The 22,345-nt window shown below is 42.2% G+C and overlaps 1 protein-coding gene across 3 annotated transcripts in view; it reads left to right on the forward strand.

Annotated features, from left to right (window-relative positions):
* MXRA7 (matrix remodeling associated 7) overlaps nucleotides 1–22,345 on the forward strand; it is a 71,825-nt gene that overhangs the window by 43,813 nt on the left and 5,667 nt on the right. The window contains exon 4 of one of the 3 annotated variants that reach the window (XM_073606222.1): nucleotides 7,470–7,529. The exons of the other annotated variants lie outside the window; for them this stretch is intronic. Coding sequence (XP_073462323.1) covers nucleotides 7,470–7,503 — 34 coding nt within the window. The 3' untranslated portion in view covers nucleotides 7,504–7,529. The remainder of the gene's footprint in view (nucleotides 1–7,469; nucleotides 7,530–22,345) is intronic. 3 annotated transcript variants of the gene reach the window in all.

Raw genomic sequence — 22,345 nt, forward strand, 5'->3', positions numbered from 1 at the left:
TTAAGTATATAAACAGTAAAAAAAGGGGGAACAAACCATATTGGCCCCATAAAGAATGGGGAAGGACATCTGGTTACAAAGAATGGGGAGATGGCAAAGGTATTGAATTTATTCTTCAGCTCAGTCTTCACGAGGGAATCGGGGGGCTTCAGTAACCTAAACTGCAGTGTTTGTCCTCGTGACACATCACAGGAAGCACCCTCATGGTTAACGGAGGACAGAATTAGAAATAGACTTGGGAAACTCAATATTAATACATCACCAGGACCAAATAGCTTGCACCCGAGGGTACTTAGGGAACTAAGTCAAGTAATTGCCAGACCATTGTTCCTAATTTTTACTGATAGTCTACTGACTGGAATGGTACCAGCTGATTGGAGAAAAGCCAATGTAGCACCAATATTTAAAAAAGGGCCAAAATACATCCCTAGGAATTACAGACCAGTTAGCCTAACATCAATAGTATGCAAGCTCTTGGAGGGGATGATAAGGGACTATATACAAGATTTTAGTAATGAAAACGGTATCATTAGCAGTAATCAGCATGGATTCATGAAGAATCATTCTTGCCAAACCTATCTATTAGCCTTCTATGAGGAGGTGAGCTGCCATCTAGATAAAGGAAGGCCCGTAGACATGGTGTATCTGGATTTTGCAAAAGCATTTGACACAGTTCCCCATAAACATTTACTGTACAAAGTAAGGTCCGTTGGCATGGACCATAGGGTGAGTACATGGATTGAAAACTGCAAGTGCAAGTTCAGAGGGTGGTGATAAATGGGGAATACTTGGAATGGTCAGGGGTGGGTAGTAGGGTCCCCCAGGGTTCTGTGCTGGGACCAATCCTGTTTAATTTGTTCATAAACGACCTGGAGGATGGTGTAAACAGTTCAATCTCTGTATTTGCGGACGACACTAAGCTAAGCAGGGCAATAACTCCTCTGCAGGATGTGGAAACCTTGCAAGAAGATCTGAACAAATTATTGGGGTGGGCAACTACATGGCAAATGAGGTTTAATCTAGAAAAATGTAAAATAATGCATTTGGGTGGCAAAAATATGAATGCAATCTACTCACTAGGGGGTGAACCTCTGGGGGGAAACTAGGATGGAAAAGGACCTGGGGATCCTAGTAGATGATAGGCTCAGCAATAGCAAGCAATGCGAAGCTGCTGCTAACAAAGCAAACAGAATATTGGCATGCATTAAAAGGGGATTAACTCCAGGGATAAAGGGATAATTCTCCCGCTCTACAAGACTCTGGTCCGGACACACCTGGATGCTGTCCAGTTCTGGGCATCAGTCCTCAGGAAGGATATACTAGAAATGGAGTGAGTACAAAGAAGGGCAACAAAGCTAATAAAGGGTCTGGAGGATATTAATTATGAGGAAAGGTTGCGAGCACTGAACGTATTCTCTCTGGAGAAGAGACGCTTGAGAGGGGATATGATTTCAATTTACAAATACCGTACTGGTGACCCCACAATAGGGATAAACCTTTTTCACGGAAGTGAGTTTAATAAGACACGTGGCCACTCACTAAAATTAGAAGAAAAGAGGTTTAACCTTAACCCCTTCCCGCCGACCGTACGCATATGTGTGTACTTGGCTTTCGGGGGTTATACCGGGATGATGCCCACAGCTGCAGGCATCATCCTGGTACCGTTGTTTCGAGCGGGCAATCGGCTACCCATATATAACAACCGATGTGGCTAAAAGCCGCTCGGCTGTTATACCGGAGGAGCGGGAGGGGACGTCCCCCCCTCCCGCCGCTCTCACCGGGCTTCCCGTGCGATCGGGAGGCCCGGTGTCCAATCAGCTGCCTCCGGCGGCTGTGGGCGGGCTGGAACGAAGCTGTGGGCGGCTTCGTTCCAGCCTTCTCAATGTAAACGCGGAAGCAACGTCATGACTTCACTTCCCCTTTACTCGGCTGCCAATGGCGCCGAATTTTAAAAATTCGGCGATCTGAATACTTTGAAGTGCAGAGGAGGGATCGGGGGTCTTTTTGACCCCCGATCCCTCCATAAAGAGTACCTGTCACCACCTATTACTGTCACAAGGGATGTTTACATTCCTTGTGACAGCAATAAAAGTAAAAAAAAAAAATTTTTTTTTTAAAACACAATTTATAAGTCTAAAAATAAATAAAATAAATAAATAAAAAAAATTTTTAAAGCGCCCCCGTCCCCGCGAGCTCACGCAGCGAAGAAAACGCATACGGAAGTCGCGCCTGCATATGTAAACGGTGTTCAAATCACACATGTGAGGTATCACCGCGATCGTCAGAGCGAGAGCAATAATTCTAGCCCTAGACCTCCTCTTTAACTCTAACCTGGTAACCATAAAAAAAAATTTAAAGCGTCGCCTATGGAAATTCATAGCTACCATAGTTTGTCGCCATTCCACGAGTGCGTGCAATTATAAAGCGTGACATGTTTGGTATCTATTTACTCGGCGTAACATCATCTTTCACATTATACAAAAAAATTGGGGTAACTTTACTGTTTGGATTTTTTAAAATTCATGGAAGTGTCCCTTTTCCAAAAATTTGGGTTTAAAACACCGCTGCACAAATACCGTGTGATATAAAATATTGCAATAATCTCCATTTTATTCTCTAGATTCTCTGCTAAAAAATTATATATAATGTTTGGGGGTTCTAAGTAATTTTCTAGCAAAAAATATGGATTTTAACTTGTAAACACCAAATTTCAAAAATAGGCTTAGTCATGAAAGGGTTAAACTGTGGCAAGGATGTGGAATTCCCTTCCACAGGCGGTGGTTTCAGCGGGCAGCATTGATAGTTTCAAAAAACTATTATATAAGCACCTGAACGACCCCAACATACAGGGATATACAATGTAATACTGACCTATAATCACACACATAGGTTGGACTTGATGGACTTGTGTCTTTTTTTCAATGTAACATAATGTAACTATGTAACTCAGTTTCAGGGTCTTGTCAATCTTCTTATAGCCTAGGCCATCTTTATGTAGAGCAACAATTCTTTTTTTCAGACCCCCAGAGAGTTCTTTGCCATGAGGTGGCGTCTTGAACTTCCAGTGACCAGTATGAGAGAGTGAGAGCGATAACACCATATTTAACACACCTGCTCCCCATTCACACCTGAGACCTTGTAACACTAACGAGTCACATGACACCGGGGAGGGAAAATGGCTAATTAGGCCCAATTTGGACATTTTCACTTAGGGGTGTACTCTCTTTTATTGCCAGCGGTTTAGACATTAATGGCTGTGTGTTGAGTTATTTTGAGGGGACAGCAAATTTACACTGTTATACAAGCTGTACACTCACTACTTTACATTGTTGCAAAGTGTCATTTCTTCAGTGTTGTCACATGAAAAGATATAATAAAATATTTACAAAAATGTGAGGGGTGTACTCACTTTTGTGAGATACTGTATGTGAACCCAGCCTAAAAAGAAAAGTTTTTGTTGGACTTAAAGGGTAAGTCCACCCTAACACTAAAATCACTACATTTACAGACATCCACGAACTAATCTATCTAGCCCTGTAAAGGAGAAATTACTATGCATACTTTTTCTGAAACCGCTCTGGTCCGATCCCACGCTGAGCTGTCAGCGGTGGCTTGGCTGTGGAGGCAGGTGCAGAGGAGGCAGCCAACAACGGAAGCCCCATAGTAAAGCTATGGGTGGCGTAATTTCTCATTCATTTCACAGCTGTCTGTCTGCTATGTCCTCCACAGAGCTTCCGCCGCTGGAGACGGGACCGGATCGGCTTTAAAAAAGGTATGTATAGCGATTTCTTCTTTACAGCATTAGATAGATGTAGCAATTTTACTGTTAGGGTGGACTTCCCCTTTAATTCTCTTAGGCTTGATTCACACCTATGCAGGTTGCAGTTGATGCATATTTCAGATGAATTTTGCATTTTTCGATGCACATTTTTGATCCATTGAAGTCTATGGAACCAAAAAAATAACCTGCTGGTCCCTGGCCCTTTTCATAAAATGCACAGATGTGAAGGTGACCCATAGGAAACCATGTTAAATGGACTGTAGTGTGTTTCTGTAAAACTGAAAACGCACTGAAACATGCATAGGTGTGAACCAGGCCTTACAGTGTGGACATGACTGTAAGGCAGAGTTGCCACCTCATCCCTTTAAAACTGATCATATATTAATTACACAGGTTCTGAGGCAGATTAAGGTGGTAATTAAACTCACTTATCCGCATTAAATTAGCCTCAGAACCTGTGTAATTAATATGTATTCGGGTTTAAAGGGACGAGGTGGCAACTCTACGGTAAGCGCTGCTATTCCCCTCTGAACACAGTACATGCATCACAAGCCTATACAAATATACCAAATCAAGATACAGTCATTTCAAGGTAATTAACTTGTTAAAGATCCACCAGCAGAGATCCACACCCTAATCAGCTGGGGAGTTTCATATCAGGATATTGATTTCTTGCAGTACTTGTATACACACCCATTAATACATGAACACATATTATGGGAGCCTGTACTGATCTGTACACATGGAGATGTACACAAGCAGGAGTACAAGTGTGGTGGGTCAGACTGTTATTAACTCCCAACTGTCCCTGATTTCGAGGGACTGTCCCTGATTGGGTTGGCAATGTCTCTCTGTGCCTCATTCCTCCTCATATGTCCCTCATTTTTGTCTGATCTATATATATGTATATAAAATGCACTTTTTATCTATCAAAAAGTGTTTTCCAGTGCTAAACCTTTCTGATTTCTAAATTGCTGCATTTGTTTTTCCAAAAGCCAGTATAAAGGAATAGAAGTGGTAAAAAAAAGGCACTTGTGGGTTTAACCAACCTTGTTTTTTTGTACAATCCTCCTTTAAGGGGGTGTGGCAAGGGGTGTGTCCTATGTCTGCATACTTTTGCTAATAGGTGTCCTTCATTCCCGTCTCAAAAAATTGGGAGGTATGCTAACAGCTGTAGTTATAGTGAGTGGGTTGGGACCTTAAAGTGACACTAAACTCTGGTTGTTAAAAAAAATATTTAAGTACGTCTTCTTAACTCAGAAAAGTACTTGCTATTTCTCTCAGCCTCCTCCAAATCTCCAAATCTCCAAATCCCTTTTTTGCTGTTGTAATCTGACTTCCTGTTAGAGGGTGACTACTTTCATTTTCCATGGTCCCACTGTATGTAGGAACATAGCCACCCTCTCTTGCTCTTTCCTAAGATGGACTATGGACTGTGGGATTTGAAATGTGCATAGAGCAGTGCACCAGGCCACAACTACAGAGGTTCGGATGCTCACGGAGGATAATACAAGGAGGCAGAAAAACACAATTAGAAATGATTTCATGAAAAATAGATGAACCTCCCTGGCGGTATTGCCGAGTGTGGCTCGGGGTGAATTTTCATTAATAAAAGCGGTAACCCCGAGCCACACTCGGGATCGCATCACAGGATCCAGGCAAAGTTACTTTCCTTGTCCCCAGGATCCTGCGAAGTCCCCCCACTGTGTGTGCGAGCCGTGTCCTCCGCTCGATCTATCACAGTGCCGGGCTCCGTTCCCTGCGAGCATCACGACACACTGGGACGGAGAACGGCGCCAAATTCAAAAAGTGAAAAACACACAATACATACAGTACATTGTAATCTTACAGATTACATTACTGTATCAAATTATTCCACATCCCTTCCCATCCCTTGTCCCTAGTGCTTTGTCCAATGCCCAGTGTCCATGCAGTTTTATGTTATATATACTGTACGTTCTGCCTGGAAACTTGAGATTGTCCATGGCAACCAAAAAGTGTCCCTTTACGTCAAAAGCGGTTTTAGATCAGCTAGAAAACAGTGATAATAAATTAGAATCACTTGCAGAATTGAGTGATAGTGATTTGTGGGGAAATTCGTCATCAAACACTGAAAGTGACGACAGGGACAATTCTGCAACTGAGCAAATTTCTGTGTTTTTGATTTGATTACATTATTGAATAAATGTTATTATTATTATATTATTTGTTATAAGTATTTATAGTTATTTATTATATTCTAATTTAGGATTTCGTGTTTCAAACTTTATCATGTCCGGGATGTCTACTAGACTCTTGTTTGGACAGATTTAAGTGTGTTATTTCTAAGAATTACAGGCCTACAATATAAAACGCCAAATATCCATGCAAAACATTGTACCGCTTTGAGCATCAAAATCTGACATAATCATACCGCCAGGGAGGTTAAAGAACCATTAAGTAGCGAATGTGTATGGATTATATTTGAAGAATTAAGATATCATTTAGTCACTTTTAATATATCACTTCCTGGCTGGTGATCCCATCATTAGACTGATCACCCTATAAAGCAGGTCTGTACCACTTAATCATAGGACAGACTGCTACACTTGCCCATCATCTAAAAAAAAAAAAAAAGTAGCACTTTAGAAAAAAATAATTTAAAGTGGACCTTCCATGAACATGGAAGATCTATGATACTTATAGCCCCACCCCAGTAAATACAAATGGCTTACAAAATCCATTGAAAAAATAAACAAAAAATGTCCAAAAATAATAATAAAAATACCTTAGCCCAGCTTCCACGCTTCTGAGATGCATGGGATCACTGTGCCTTCTGAGAGGGCTGGACACCCAAACTTCCCACGCTTTCTTGTGTTCCTCACCACTTCCTTAAACCGTAAGAAGTAGGGGACAAGGTACATTTTTTGGATCATTTTTTTTATGTTTCTTTTGTATTTAGGGGTGGGTAAGAGTGATGTATGTAAGTGAATGTTCCATTTACAGTACATGTAAGATCTGCTTGAATAAGGCCCAACTCTAGTCAGATAGACTTATTAACTATGTGTGACAATTTTTTATCATTTTCTGTGATCTCCGTTAGGGAGATTTCACCTCACTTCCTGTGCCTGAGGAGCAGGACAATAAATGAGGAGAGCAGTTGTCAATGGGATGGGAAGACAATAATAATTACATGACAAAAGTTCTAACCCGTTTTTCATTTTACTGAACCTTTGTATCTTTGACCCAGAGGGTCGGGACATCTCGGATCCATACTGGTGCTAACACCAATAGATGTCCTGCCACTTCTTTACTGAAGTTGTATTGCTGATATAAAGAATGATTTCCCTTTACATCCTGTCCTGACAAGAAAGTAGAGGGACATCTCCTCAACTGGGCCACAGAATGCAACAACAAAAAAAAAGTTTTTACTGTAGATATTTAAAAAGACAAATACATTTCTACTCTGATCATCATCCAATATTAAGTCACAGAAAATTGTAATAATGCTTTAACTATGTTGTTACTGAGGAGGTACAGTTATTAAAAGTTATTAGTCTTCAGTGAATGGTGGGGGCAGCCATTTTGTGCACTTAGTGAGCGAACGCACATCATCCTCACAAAACGGATGCCTCCATCACTTTGTTGTCCACATGTGATGTGTTCCATGTACATTGTGTGATGTAAGCACCATGAATTTGCCTTTCAGGATAGAGTTGACCTCAGATCTCACATCCCTGTAACACGTACAGTGCCCAGACACTGTGTGGTAAGATGCTGCACCCAATGTGTTAGTATTTAGACTCCCGTAATACTCATTAACATGTCTGTTACATTATCCCTTATCCCTTCACACTGACCCAGTCACCCTTCATTAATCACTACAATACCTCAGGTGATAAAACGGTCAAAGGTTTATTTCCATGCATGTGTACTTTTTTTAGCTAAATTATTATTATTTTTTTTTAATAATGCATCCCCCTATAGATGCTGAGGCATTGCTTAGTTTACCTACCTTGGCTCTGCACACCTAGAACTTAAAGTGGAACTAAACCCTCCCATTCTTTACAGCCAATGAAGTTGCCATCTTAGCCTTTGTTTGATCTGCAGTTGCCATGGTGCTACATGTGATGAGTTTTGAGACCAACCAACTGTGACACAAGCAACTGTGACAGTTAATATTCATGGCCTAAATGTAACTGTTTTGGAAAAGAGGTAAATCTTGGGATTTATTTCCACTTTGAATCCTAGAAGAACCAGATAACAGTTTATTCTACTCTTGTAGCTGTCGGTTCTAGATGTACTGACAAAAGAGTGGGCAAACTGTCTTTTTCTACCACTCCATCCCCATCAATGCCAATGGCATGTTTATGTGGCTATGACATATGATATTGTTAGTGTGATAGCAAGGGTTCAAACACCATTCAGAGCACATAGTGTGATCAGGCCTTTAAGGTCAATGAGATTTTATGCAGGAAGTATATACTGTAGCCAGTTCTACTCATTATTTTCTCAATGCAAATTTTCATTAACCACTTCAGCCCCGGAAGAATTTATCCCCTTCCTGACCAGAGCACTTTTTGCGATTCGGCACTGCATCACTTTAACTGACAATTGCGCGGTCGTGCTACGTTGTACCCAAAACAAAATTGATGTCCTTTTTTTCCCAAAAATAGAGCTTTCTTTTAGTGGTATTTGATCGCCGCTGCGGTTTTTATTTTTTGCGCTATAAACAAAAAAAGAGCGACAATTTTGAAAAAAATGCATTATTTTTTACTTTTTGCTATAATAAATATCCCCCAAAAATATATATAAAAACATTTTTTCCCTCAGTTTAGGCCGATATATATTCTTCTACATATTTTTGGTAAAAAAAATCGCAATAAGCGTATATTGATTGGTTTGCGCAAAAGTTATAGCATCTACAAAATAGGGGATAGTTTTATAGCATTTTTATTATTATTATTTTTTTTTTTTACTAGTAATGGCGGCGATCTGCGATTTTTATTGTGACTGTGACATTATGGCAGACACATCGGACAATTTTGACACATTTTTGGGACCATTGGCATTAATACAGCAATCAATGCTATAAAATTGCATGGATTACTGTAAAAATGTCACTGCCAGTGAAGGGGTTAACACTAGGGGGCGATCCAGGGGTTAACTGTGTTCCCTGGGAGGTGATTCTAACTGAAGGGGGAGGGGACTGACTGGAGGAAGTGACGGATCGTGGCTCCCAGCTAATAGGAGCACACGATGTGTCACTCCTGTCAGAACAGAATAGGGGAGTGTGTGTTTACACACACTCGTCCCTGTTCTGTCTCTCCTGCTCACGATCGCTTGCGGCTGGCCGTCATCGCGACCGTTGGCAACAAGCACCGGAACCCCCGCTGTGCAGCGAGCGTACCTGCTATCCCTACTCCGCGAGCCGACGTATAGCTACGACGGCTCGTGCAAGGGGAGCCAACCTGCCGCAGTATAACTGCGGCGGTTGGACGGGAGGCGGTTAAAAAAGAGACTATCTACTGTACATTTTATCACTTTTGCAACCAATACAAAAACGAGGGATTTACCTTCCCCATTTGCAGTGGAACTTTAAGTAAGAAATCATCATAACAGCAAACAGGCAGGATTTTAAGGCAGAAGAGACATACTGGGGTTCACTAAAACTGGAGAGTGCAAAATCTGGTACAGCTTTGCAAAGAAACCAATCAGCTTCCAGGTTTTATTCTCAAAGCTTAATTGAACAAAGCTGAAGTTAGAAGCTGATTGGCTACCATGTTGTCACGTATAGCGGAGCCTGAAATGATGAGGGTGGCCTCTTGCACGGTCCCGGTCCTAGCACCCCAGGAGGTTGAGACAGGAACTGCTAGGGCGGTGGAAGGGTGCAGGTGCCTGCAGGCAGGATCAGGAACACCGGAGCCTTTGTGGAAGAGGTGAGGCACTGATCACCAGACTTGTTCAGGAAAAGTCCAACAGGAACACTTGCAGAGTCAGGGGCAAGCAGGAGTTGGCAACGTGCTGGCAGCGAGGTACACAATCAGTAGGCAGACTCGTAGTCGGGGACAGGCAGTGGTTATCAACAGGTTGGCAGCGGAGTACAAGATCCGGAGACAGAATCGTGGTCAGAAGTCCAAGCCGGTGTCGGTGCAGGAAGCAGAGGTAGACAAGGATGCAGGGATAATCTGAGAGAATGGTCAAGGAAGCTGGGTGTTCAGGATCAGAATCAATCAAGCAAGACAGCAACAAGAATACAGGAACGAGCTGAGACAATCCAGCACTGACACTAGTAAGCTGATCATTTAAATAGGGTGCCGTGTGGCATGATTCGTTGGCGTGCGAACGTGCAGGCGCTGACGTACACTCGTTCGTGTGGGTGCGCCAACGTGCATGCTTGGAACGGGACTCGTTCGTTCTTGCCACACGTTCGTATCAGAAGAACTAAGGCTGACGGCTGGTGCACGGGAACGAGCACTAGTTACGATGGTTCTCTGACACATGTACAGCTGCACCGGATTTAGCACTCAACAGTTTTAGTAAAACAACCCCACTATGTCTACAATAAAATTCTATTACCTGCCTTTATGCCCTGTACACTTAGCTGCGTGTACCCTGTAAGCTTACGCAAGCTGTGCCAAATGACAGTGATATACACCATTACCACAGTGTTTTAAATACTCTAGAGAGGGAGGCAGACAGCGAGGAGCAGGATGAAGGATGTGTATGGGTGGATTAAGCACCGCTATCATACAGGAAATTAACAAATTGTCATACAACTTTCTTATTTATTTGGTGCATAAAGCACTAAATAAGTGTGCTTATAGAAACTGGTGCAATTTTCTCCACTCTTGCGGCATTCTTTGCAAATCCCCCCCACAACCTTTATAAAGAAAAGGTTAACCCCTTGCCCACCAGCCGCTGTCATTTTTCTGCAGCAGGTCGGCACGATTCCGCGGCCCGTCGTAGCTATACGTTGGCTCGCGGGATCGGGATAGCAGGCGCGCATGCCCGCTGCACAGCGGGGGGTGGCGATGCCCGTAGCCGACGGTTGCGATGACCGTGGGCCACGAGCGATCACGAGAGGCAGAACAGGGAAGTGTGTGTGTAAACACACAAATCCCTGTCCTGTTCTGAGAGGAGTGAGAGATCTTGTGTTCCTATTAGCTAGGAACCACAATCCGTCACTTCCTCTAGTCAGTCCCCTCCCCCTTCAGTTAGAAACACGCAGGGAACACAGTTAACCCCTTGATCGCCCTCTAGTGTTAATCTTTTCACTGCCAATGACATTTTTACACTGATGGCTGTATAAATGCCAATGGTCCTAAAATAGTGTCAAAAAATATAAATCAATCACCTATTTTGTAGACACTATAACTTTTGTGCAAACCAATCAATATATGCTTATTGCGATTTTTTTTTACCAAAAATATTTAGATACATATCGGTCTAAACTGAGAAAAAATGAGCTTTTTTTAAAAAAATGGGGACATTTATTATAGCAAAAAGTACAAAATAATGCATTTTTTTCAAAACTGTCGCTCTTTTTTTTGTTTATAGCGCAAAAAAAAAAAAATGCAGAGACGATCAAATACCTCCAAAAGAAAGCTCTATTTGTGGGAAAAAAAAGGACGTCAATTTTGTTTGGGTACAACGTCGCACGACCGCGCAATTGTCAGTTAAAGCGACGCAGTGCTGAATCGCAAAAAATGGCCCGCTCATTCAGCAGCCAAATCTTCCGGGGCTGAAGTGGTTAAAGTTGGAAATACCTTTTTTTAGTCAACCTCCAAAATTTTTACAGCATGGTACATCCGTATTTACGATGCAACCTGTAACATGCTTCAGATCCCCCCGCAACCCCCCCCCCACACACACAGTGACAGCGGGCAGGGGATCCTCTCCTAGCACCCGCTGTCACTTTTATAAAACAGCACAGGTGTTCAGGGCTTCGCCCACACAGCCACATAATTAAGTCACAGAAATCTATGAACTAATAAACTACATGTTCCACCATGGCAGATGGCTTGCAATTCTCAATGAATTTTGAGGGTGCTGATGAGTGCACTCGTAGTTTATTCACAAGCTGTACAGGCTGAAAGCTGTAGGGCCTGACATTGCCCCCGTGTGATCCACTGACCACAGATGCAATGTTTTGCAGGCGGAAATATTAATAAATACATTTTTTTCTGCAAAAATATGTGCTTTTTTACATTTTTTCCCAAAAGGTAAAACTTTAAACTGCTATGGTAATAAACTGTGTGCATGAGAATGCTCCTGCTGTATCTAGTGTCTTAATCATACCAATGTATGAAACTTGGTCTCCATCTAGTGTTCAGAATGCAGTAATGCACAATAGCATGTTTTGTAGAGTAATTTATACAGAATGTACAGAATGTACAGGACAATTTCAAGATATAAATTATCAGTCTGCATTTATTAATGAAACAGAAATGTACACAATTTTATATACACTGCACAGTGAAAACATTAACACTTTTTAGTGTAAACCTAGCCTGTTCCGTTTGAGGTTCTAGTGAGAGGTATTGTAATGTCTCACTACAGTTAGCTGTAGTTGAATGTCCTATGTAGAATAAGCACATCACTATCCCAAAAATATTGAATTCTTAAAAATGCATACCATTAATACTTGTATATTACAATGTTCATAATCATTTTTTTTAATTTAGATTTTTCTACACTTACATGTAGACTAAGCTGAACAGGCAAAAGTGACAATGGTTGGGACAAGCTATATTAGAAATGCCTGCAATGGTCACTATTTATTCCCATGGTTTAACCACTTCACTACCGGACACTTTCACTCCCTGCCCAGGCCAATTTTCAGCTTTCAGCGCTGTCACACTTTGAGTGACAATTACTCAGTCATGCAACTCTGTGGGGTTGATTTACTAAAGTCAAATTTACTGTGCACTTTTGAAAATGCAGTTTCACTTTGCAAGTGCAGTTGCTCTAGAGCTTAGTAAATGAGCAAAAGCTCTGCTGACTTCCATCTTTCAATCATGTGGAAGAAAAAATGCTGTTCTTTTATTTTCCTTGTATGTGATTGGTTGATTTTTATAAAGTGAAGTTTTACCTCATTTTCTAAGCTCTGGAGCAACTGCACTTGCAGAGTGCAACTGCGCTTTCAAAAGTGCACAGTCTATTTGCCCTTAGTAAATCAACCCCTGTACCCATATGAATTTTTAAACATTTTTTCAGTCAAATAGAGATTTCTTTTCGTGGTATTTAATCACCACTGTTTTTTTTTTATTTTTTCTATAAAAAAAAGGGCCAAAAATGTTGAACATTTTTCATTTCTGTTATAAAATTTTGCAAATAAATAATCTCTTCATAAATATAGGCCAAAATGTATTCAGCTATATCTGGTGAAAATAATCCAAATCGGTATTTATTATTTATTCTGTAGGAAAGGTATAGATTCCAAAAACTATGATATATATTTTTGAAAATTGATCTATCCTGATGTACTGCTGGCCTATCTCACTTATTTAGTCCCCAAAATGCCAGAACAATACAAATATCCCCCAAATTACTCCTTTTTGGAAAGTAGACAGACCAATGTATATAGTAAGAGGCACGGAGAGTTGTAATTTGTTGAAAAATGAAGAAATAAAAAAAAAAAAAAAAAATGTTTTTTTCCCCACATTTTTTATTATTTTTACATACCGTCACCAGTGCAGTACAGCGTCATTGTAAAACTGGTGATCTGGAACACTGACTGGTGACAGTATGTAAAAAAAAAATTAATTTTTAAACATTTTGTTCTTTTTTTATCACATTTTTTCACAATTCTTTTTTTTTACCTACTGTGACCAGAGCAATACAATCAATACAGACCAATAAAAACCGTGAACGTACTAATTTATAGTGCAATTTTCTTTTTATGTGCAAAGTCCATGTAATATTCTTTCAGCAAGTGCAAGGTATAAATGGCAGGTAAGTGTTTCTCCATGAGACTACTCCACCAAGAAACAATCAGCCTCTTACCGGATGTAATTGATCCCCTATGGTAAGGAAGATCAGTACGCTCTTAATTCAAAGAAGCTTCTTTAAACTGCCTCCTTCACCCAGCACACTTCCCCAGATCTCCAGCAAGCCAGACTTGTAGAAGACTTACCAGCACGGCATGTAAAGGGAATGTATACTCAAGAAATCACAAAGAAGCCGACATAGTTTAATACCGCCAAACAGGATACCTTTATTTTTCAGCCAAATACATACTTACAGTACACAGGAACAGAGAGTACAAACAGAAATACTGAGCTTCCAAGACACAGCGGGCGTGACGTCACCATCTAGGCCCTGCCTGACATGTTTCGCTACCAATGAGCATCGTTAGGAGGATGGAGCAAGTATATATTTGGATGAAAAAAAAGGTATCCTGTTTACAGCATGTCGACTCCTTTGTGATTTCTTGAGGATACATTGCCTTTACATGCTGTGCTGTTAACTCTTTCGAGTCTGGCTTGCTGGGGATCTGGGAAAGTGTGCTGGCTGAAGGAGGCAGCTTAAAGAAGCTAATATGTATTGCGTGCATATTGATCTCTCTAACCATGGGGGATCATTTACATCTGGTAAGAGGCTGATTATTTCTTGGTAAAGTAGTCACGTGGAGAAATATTTACCTGCTGTTTATGCCGTGCACTTGCTGGAAGAATATTGCATGGTCTTTGCACATAAAAAAAAAAAAAAAAAAAATGTTTGCAATATAAATTAGCACATTCACAGTTTTTATTGATCTGTACTGATTGTATGTGTTATCGTTTACACAAGCATGAGCACTTTATGGTAAATAATGAATTGTTTATGAATTTGGAAGGGAAGCTCACCTATCTATTTAGTCACTTAGTGTGCTGCATCCACGGCGAGATCTCTCGGAAGTTTGGCCCCCCTCCTCCTTCCCCCGCCGCCGAGCCATTCAGAAAGCGCAGCATGCTTCACACATGCGTAGAAGGGAACTGACTGTGAAGCTGCAAGGCTTTACTGCTGGTTTCCCTAACAGGCAATGGCGGCAGCAGCACCCGAGAGCCGATGAAGACATCGGCTGGGGTGCCAACATCGCTGTATTCCAGGACAGGTAAGTGTCCTAATATTAAAAGTTAAAAGTCAGCAGATACAGCATGTGTAGCTGCTGACTTTTCATTCTTTGGTTGGGGGGCGAAACTCCGCTTTAAAACAAAACTTGTTGCCACTATTCATAACCACCAACATAGTTTGTCCCAACTTGTATGACTGTCATTTTTATAGGACAGCTTGGTCAGCTTGGTCAGCATCTATACATGGATAAGAATGTGAACCACACATAAAATAAAAAAGAGTTATTATGCTGAATACTATCAATACATGCATTAATTACACATTATAGGAATACAGTATTATTTACAATTGTGGTCTTTTAAACTGGTATCAGACCAATGTATTGAGAAAAGGACAACAAAGACATTGCTCACTAACAGGTTCACAGGTCATATCATTGTGCACACAACATAAATGAGTCACAACCCTCATACAAGTATAAACATAATCTGAATTATTCCATTAATATTGGGTATTACTTAAATGTTATTCACATATAATCATTTAAAAAACTCCAAGGGAAGTAAATGAATAAAGGAATGCAGCTGTGTTCTTGTTTTAAAAAATATGCAGAAAAACCTTTGGCTGGTTTATTTACTTTTTTACCCGTACAGTGCCCCCCTTTGCATTGAGGAAAATAGATTTTATATTTGTTGAAGTTTGGAGGTATTAGTAACCTTGACTAGTATGCCAGTGCTTTTTTATGTATAAGAGATTCACATCTGGACTTGCCGTATAGGCAGCCACGCTGACATAAGAACTGCATAGAGAGCAATGGATTTTTGAAGATATCTGTATGCAGCTTATTTCATATAATAAAACATTTGTGATAATTACATAATTAGGAGGTATCAGTAGTTCTTCTTTTACTAGTCAGCTGTCAGCCCACATCAGTCTACCCATCTCTGGTTCATCTACTAAGACATTGATCAGATGATGGAACATGATTTCATTGCATGGGGTCACATTTCACTCCATGGGGTGGTTGGTAAGGCTACATTGGCTGCTGTCGTATGATTTCTTGCTTACAACCACAAAAAGACGCTTGTTTTATTTTTATGCTGTATGATTAGCCAAACCAACCTACTAAGACCCGCAGGTAGTAAAGAACATCAAACTCATTAGCAGCATCAATTGCACTATTTTAATTCTTTTTTCTTGCTACTTGGTTTTGACTAAAACAAGTCACCATATAGGTTGTTTAAGCACCTTATGTTTTAAAGCAGAGAACTCCATGCTGGTAGTGTTTGGTGTGGAGTTTTCCATGTTAAAAAAGTGGATTAAAGTACACTACCTCATGCCTTGACGCCCTAGTACTAACTGTGACCCTAACATGTACCCCCTTCCTTTACCTGGGCTGTAAAATAGGACAAATTGTATAATTTGTCCTTTAAGGCATACCCCTGAGTTCAGCCCACCAGGTCCAGTACTTTCCTTCTAACCCACTCCAGTGATTTTAATTGTGTGGAACTTCCCAGAGCTGCACAGCCTTTCTCCTGAAAACATCCCCACCATCTCTTCTTCATGCTGTACATGCTCGCTGCAGCCTTATTTATTTCTATGGGAAGATCTGTATTCCCCAGGACCTATGGAGGCAGCCAATAGTGCAGCACCCCATAAGAATATAGGGGCCATGGCTCGCAAGTGCAAGATGAAGAGGGTTGGGTCTGCTGCATTTAGGATGGTGAGGACATGCTTTAAGGACAACTTGTTCAATAGATACAGTTATATTTTAACATAACCCCTAACAATGTTCTTACCCTGGCCCAAATAGTTAACACTTAAACCTTAACCTAACCCTGAAGCCAAACACTTAACCTTAAAGCTAAACCCTGTGGCAATATAAAGCTTTAGTTATGCACTTATTAGAAGAACATTAAATGTATTTTTACTGTCATAAATACCCAAATCTGTCTAGCTGCCCACCTTTTTTATTCCTACCCACAGCACCCCCCAAGCAGAAGAAAGAGGGGCAGCCCCGTTGGCAAATCAGGGCTTTGATGCTGTGAACAGTGCTGTAATTCAATAATGTGAGATGATCTAATCATTGTTCTGCAGTTCCTTCATTGTGCAGTTGGCAGGCTAGGTGACCAAGATCGGTTCTTTAGTTGCAGTAGAGAGTAGTGAGGTCACGATCCTGGCTGTATTATCTGACAGGGGATTACAGGCTGAATAGAAGTGACAATCATTGGCAGGTAAAGCAGTTTCCATGTATTAATTTTAAATGCGCATTTATCTATTGGCCTAGAGTTCAGCTTTAAAGTAGTTCTAAATCCTCAAGGTTTTTTTACCTTAATGCATTCTATGCTTTAAGGTAAAACTCCTTCTCTGCTGCAGGATCTCCCCAGCCCCCTGCCTTAGACTTACCTGAGCCCGATCTGATCCAGCAATGTGCACGAGAGCAGCAGCCTTTACCGCTGTCTCCCTCCTCATTGGGCAGATTGATATCAGCAAGAGACATTGGCTTCCACTCCTGTCAGTCAACTCCAGTGACAAGGGAGTGGGGGACAGGGCTGCGTCCATTGTCTGTGTCAATGGACGCAGCAGAGGGGCTCGGAAGTGAGCCCATGGGAATCAGTTTCCTAATGGGAGCACCAGCAAGAGAGGAGGAGCCAGGAGTGCTTGTGGGGGACCCAAGAAGAGGAGAATCGGGGCCGCTCTGTGCAAATCTATTGCACAGAGCAGGTAAGTATAGACATGCTTGTTATTTTAAAATAATCCTCTACAATCACTTTAACCCTAAATTTTAATCTAACACAACCCCTAAAATCCTTACTCTAAAGGCCTGTGTTGATGGACTTTGGACTTTGGTTTTACATCAAGTGAGACACTTCTGAGATCATTTAGAATTGATTGACAAGTGCATATGACTGGCAATTGACCTCCTTATGACCTGCTTCAAATGGGATTTGCATTTTCATAGATTTGGAATGTAAAACTTGTTTCAAGGAAACAAAAGCCAATTGGTGAAGACCATAACCTTAACTCTAATCCTTTAAAACCCAGGCTTATCACATCAGGAACGTGGCCTGAGTGCTACTCCTGGTGGCAAAAATAACTGTTTGTTTATAGCATAAGAAACATATTGTCCTATTCATTCATAGCATTGATTAGGAATGCACCTAAACAGCCCTATTCTGCTGTTTTCAAGGCCTTGTGAGCTTTATTTTTTGGTTAAAGCTAGCGAGATGAATCACACACTTGTTTCTTATAAGTCTCATATACTCCAGCAGCAAATCCTTCTCAATAAAATTGCTAGTTCTGTTTCATCGCTCATCTTTTATATTGTTCTCTTTTGCTTGTATACTATCTCTAAACACTAATAAAAGAGATTAAAAAAAAATGTTGGTTCTGATCCCTACTGTCCAACAGAAAAACTGAGATCACAAAAATGGCCATGGCCATTGACGGCTGGATAGAACTAGTAACATAAGTGCAGAGACCCAGCAACAGAGTCCCGGTGAAGTTAAGATGCTATATGATCTCAGAAGCATGTCTTAGCCCCTGTTCACATTGGGCCGATTTGACATGTCAAATCGCATGCCAAATTAGAGCCTATTGCCGGCAATGGCACTGCACCGATTCCCAAAAGTAGTTCATGCACTACTTTTGGCGACTTCGGGGGCGATTTCAATAGACATCTGGGCATGATCCCGCACAGATGTCTGTCAAATCCCCCCTGAACTCGCACTGAAATGCGGGTTTGAAATTGTGCAAGTTCAGCTGAACTCGCACGATTTCAAACCCCCTTCAGTGTGAATGAGGGCAAAATGATGTGAAAAGCAAAATGCATTTGCTCATTGATATAGGCCTAAAATCTTAAAAACAAAATGACCTACTCACATAATTCAATAGGAGCTTATCCTGTTTGCCACAGGTAAGCTATGCTGTCAAGCCGCATGTAGTAAAAAAAAAATTTCAGGTATGGATATTTTGTACATAACCACATTGTTTCAGCTTGGACCAATGTAGCTATATATACACTGAGCAAAATTATAAACGCAACACTTTTGTGTCCCTTTTTTATCATGAGCTGAACTCAAAGATCTACGACTTTTTCTATGGACACAAAAGGCCTATTTCTCTCAAATATTGTTCACAAATTTGTCTAAATCTGTGTTAGTGAGCACTTCTCCTTTGCGAGATAATCCATCCACCTCACAGGTGTGGCATATCAAGATGCTGATCAGACAGCATGATTATTGTACAGGTGTGCCTTAGGCTGGCCACAATAAAAGGCCACTCTAAAATGTGCAGTTTTATCACACAGATGTCGCAAGTTTTGAGGGAGCAAGCAATTGGCATGCTGACTGCAGGAATGTCCACCAGAGCTGTTGCCCTTGAATTGAATGTTCATTTCTCTACCATAAGCTGTCTCTAAAGGCATTTCAGAGAATTTGGCAGTACATCCAACCGGCCTCACAACAGCAGACCACATGTAACCACACCAGCCCAGGACCTCCACATCCAGCATCTTCACCTCCAAGATCGTCTGAGACCAGCCACCCGGACAGCTGCTGCAACAATCGGTTTCCCTAACCAAAGAATGTCTGCACAAACTGTCAGAAACTGTCTCAGGGAAGCTCATCTGCATGCTCGTTGTCCTCATTGGCGTCTCGACCTGACTGTAGTTCGTCGTCGTAACCGACTTGAGTGGACAAATGCTTACATTCGATCGATGGTGTCTAGCACTTTGGAGAGGTGTTCTCTTCAAGTATGGATCCTGGTTTTCACTGTATAGGGCAGATGGCAGAGGGCATACAGTGTGTATGGCACCGTGTGGGTGAGTGGTATGTTGATGTCAACGTTGTGGATCAAGTGGCCCATGGTGGCGGTGGGGTTATGGTATGGGCAGGTGTATGTTATGGACAATGAACACAGGTGCATTTTATTGATGGCATTTTGAATGCACAGAGATACCGTGACGAGATCCTGAGGCCCATTGTTGTGCCATTTATCCACAACCATCACCTCGTGTTGCAGCATGATAATGCACGGCCCCATGTTGCTAGCATCTGTACATAATTTCTGGAAGTTGAAAACATCCCAGTTCTTGCATGGCCAGCATACTCACCAGACATGTCACCCATTGAGCATGTTTGGGATGCTCTGGATCGGCGTATACTACAGCGTGTTCCAGTTCCTGCCAATATCCAGCAACTTCGCACAGCCACTGAAGAGAAATGGACCAACACTCCACAGGCCACAGTCAACAACCTGATCAACTCTATGCGAAGGAGATGTGCTGCACTGCGTGAGGCAAATGGTGGTCACACCAGATATTGACTTGTTTTCGGACCCCCCCACAATACAGTAAAACTGCACATTTTAGAGTGGCCTTTTATTGTGGCCAGCCTAATGCCGCGTACACACGAGCGGACTTTCCGGCATACTTGGACCAGGGTCCGCTGGACAATCCGACCGTGTGTAGGCTTCGGCGGACTTTTTTTCCCCAAAAGTCTGCCGGACCTAGATTTAAAACATATTTTAAATCTTTCCGTCCGACTCAGTTTCTGACAGAAAGTCCGCTCGTCTGTGTGCTGGTCCGACGGAAATCCCGCTCGTCTGTATGCTGGTCCGACAGACCAGATACGACGCAAGGGCAGGGTATTGCATCTCGCGCTCGCTGCAATAGGAAAAACAAATTTTCCTATTGCGGCGAGCGCGGGGCATACCAGGCCCTTAGGTCTGTTATGGATTTTAAAGGGAAGCCCCTATGCCGTAAAAACGACGTGGGGTCCCCACTAAAATCCATACCAGACCCCGATCCGAGCACGCAGCCCGGTCGGGTAGGAAAGGGGGTGGGGACGAGCGAGCGCCCCCCCTCCTGAACCGTACCAGGCCACATGCCCTCAACATGGGGGGGTGGGTGCTTTGGGGGGGTGCCCTGCGGGCCCCCCCCACCCCAAAGCACCTTGTCCCCATGTTGATGAGGACAAGGGCCTCTTCCCGACAACCCTGGCCGTTGGTTGTCGGGGTTTGCGGGCAGGGGGCTTATCGGAATCCGGGAGCCCCCTATAAGAGGGCCCCCAGATCCCGGCCCCCCACCCTATGTTAATGAGTATGGGGTACATGGTACCCCTACCCATTCACCTAGGGAAAAAGTGTCAATAATAAAACACTACACAGGTTTTTAAAATAATTTATTAAACAGCTCGGGGGGGTTCTTCCTTCGGCTTCGGGGGTCTTCTTCCGGCTTCGGGGGTCTTCTTCCGGCTTCGGGGGTTCCTCCGGTTCCTCTTCTCCCGCTCTCTCTGGCCTCTTCTCCCGGTGTTCCAGTTCTTCTGCCGGCTCCTCCGCTGTCTTCATGCCGATCTCTTGCCAGTGGAGGTCCGGACTTCTGGGCTTCTTGTCTTCTTGGCTTCTTCCCTCTTCTCTTCTCCAGATGTTGCAAAGCACCCACCCCCCATGTTGAGGGCATGCGGCCTGGTACGGTTCAGGAGGGGGGGCGCTCGTCCCCACCCCCTTTCCTGACCGGCTGGGCTGCGTGCTCGGATCGGGGTCTGGTATGGATCTTATGGGGGACCCCACGCCGTTTTTTCAGAGTAGGGGCTTCCCTTTTTTAATCCATACCAGACCTCAAAGCATGATCCTCTCCCTTGGGAGACAGGGCCGCGGAGCAGTATTCCAACATGATAATGACCCCAAACACACCTCCAAGACGACCACTGCCTTGCTAAAGAAGCTGAGGGTAAAGGTGATGGACTGGCCAAGCATGTCTCCAGACCTAAACCCTATTGAGCATCTGTGGGGCATCCTCAAACGGAAGGTGGTGGAGCGCAAGGTCTCTAACATCCACCAGCTCCGTGATGTGGTCATGGAGGTGTGGAAGAGGACTCCAGTAGCAACCTGTGAAGCTCTGGTGAACTCCATGCTCAAGAGGGTTTAGGCCATGCTGGAAAATAAAGATAGTCACACAAAATATTGACACTTTGGGCCCAATTTGGACATTTTCACTTAGGAGTGTACTCACTTTTGTTGCCAGCAGTTTAGACATTAATGGCTGTGTGTTGAGTTATTTTGAGGGGACAGCAACTTTACACTGTTATACAAGCTGTACACTCACTACTTTACATTGGAGCAAAGTGTCATTTCTTTAGTGTTGTCACATGAAAATATATAATAAAATATTCACAAAAAAATGTGAGGGGTGTACTCACTTTTTTGAGATACTGTATACATATATATATATATATACAGTATGGACAGAAAGTATTCAGACCCCCTTACATTTTTCACTATTTGTTATATTGCAGCTAAAATCATTTAAGTTCATTTTTTTCCTCATTAATGTACACACCCCATATTGACAGAAAACACAAAATTGTTGACATTTTTGCAGATTTATTAAAAAAGAAAAACTGAAATATCACATGGTCCTAAGTATTCAGACCCTTTGCTCAGTATTTAGTAGAAGCACCCTTTTGATCTAATACAGCCATGAGTCTTTTTGGGAAAGATGCAACAAGTTTTTCACACCTGGATTTG

Source organism: Aquarana catesbeiana, linkage group LG12, assembly GCF_042186555.1.
Source record: "Aquarana catesbeiana isolate 2022-GZ linkage group LG12, ASM4218655v1, whole genome shotgun sequence".
Taxonomy (NCBI): Eukaryota; Metazoa; Chordata; class Amphibia; order Anura; family Ranidae; genus Aquarana; species Aquarana catesbeiana.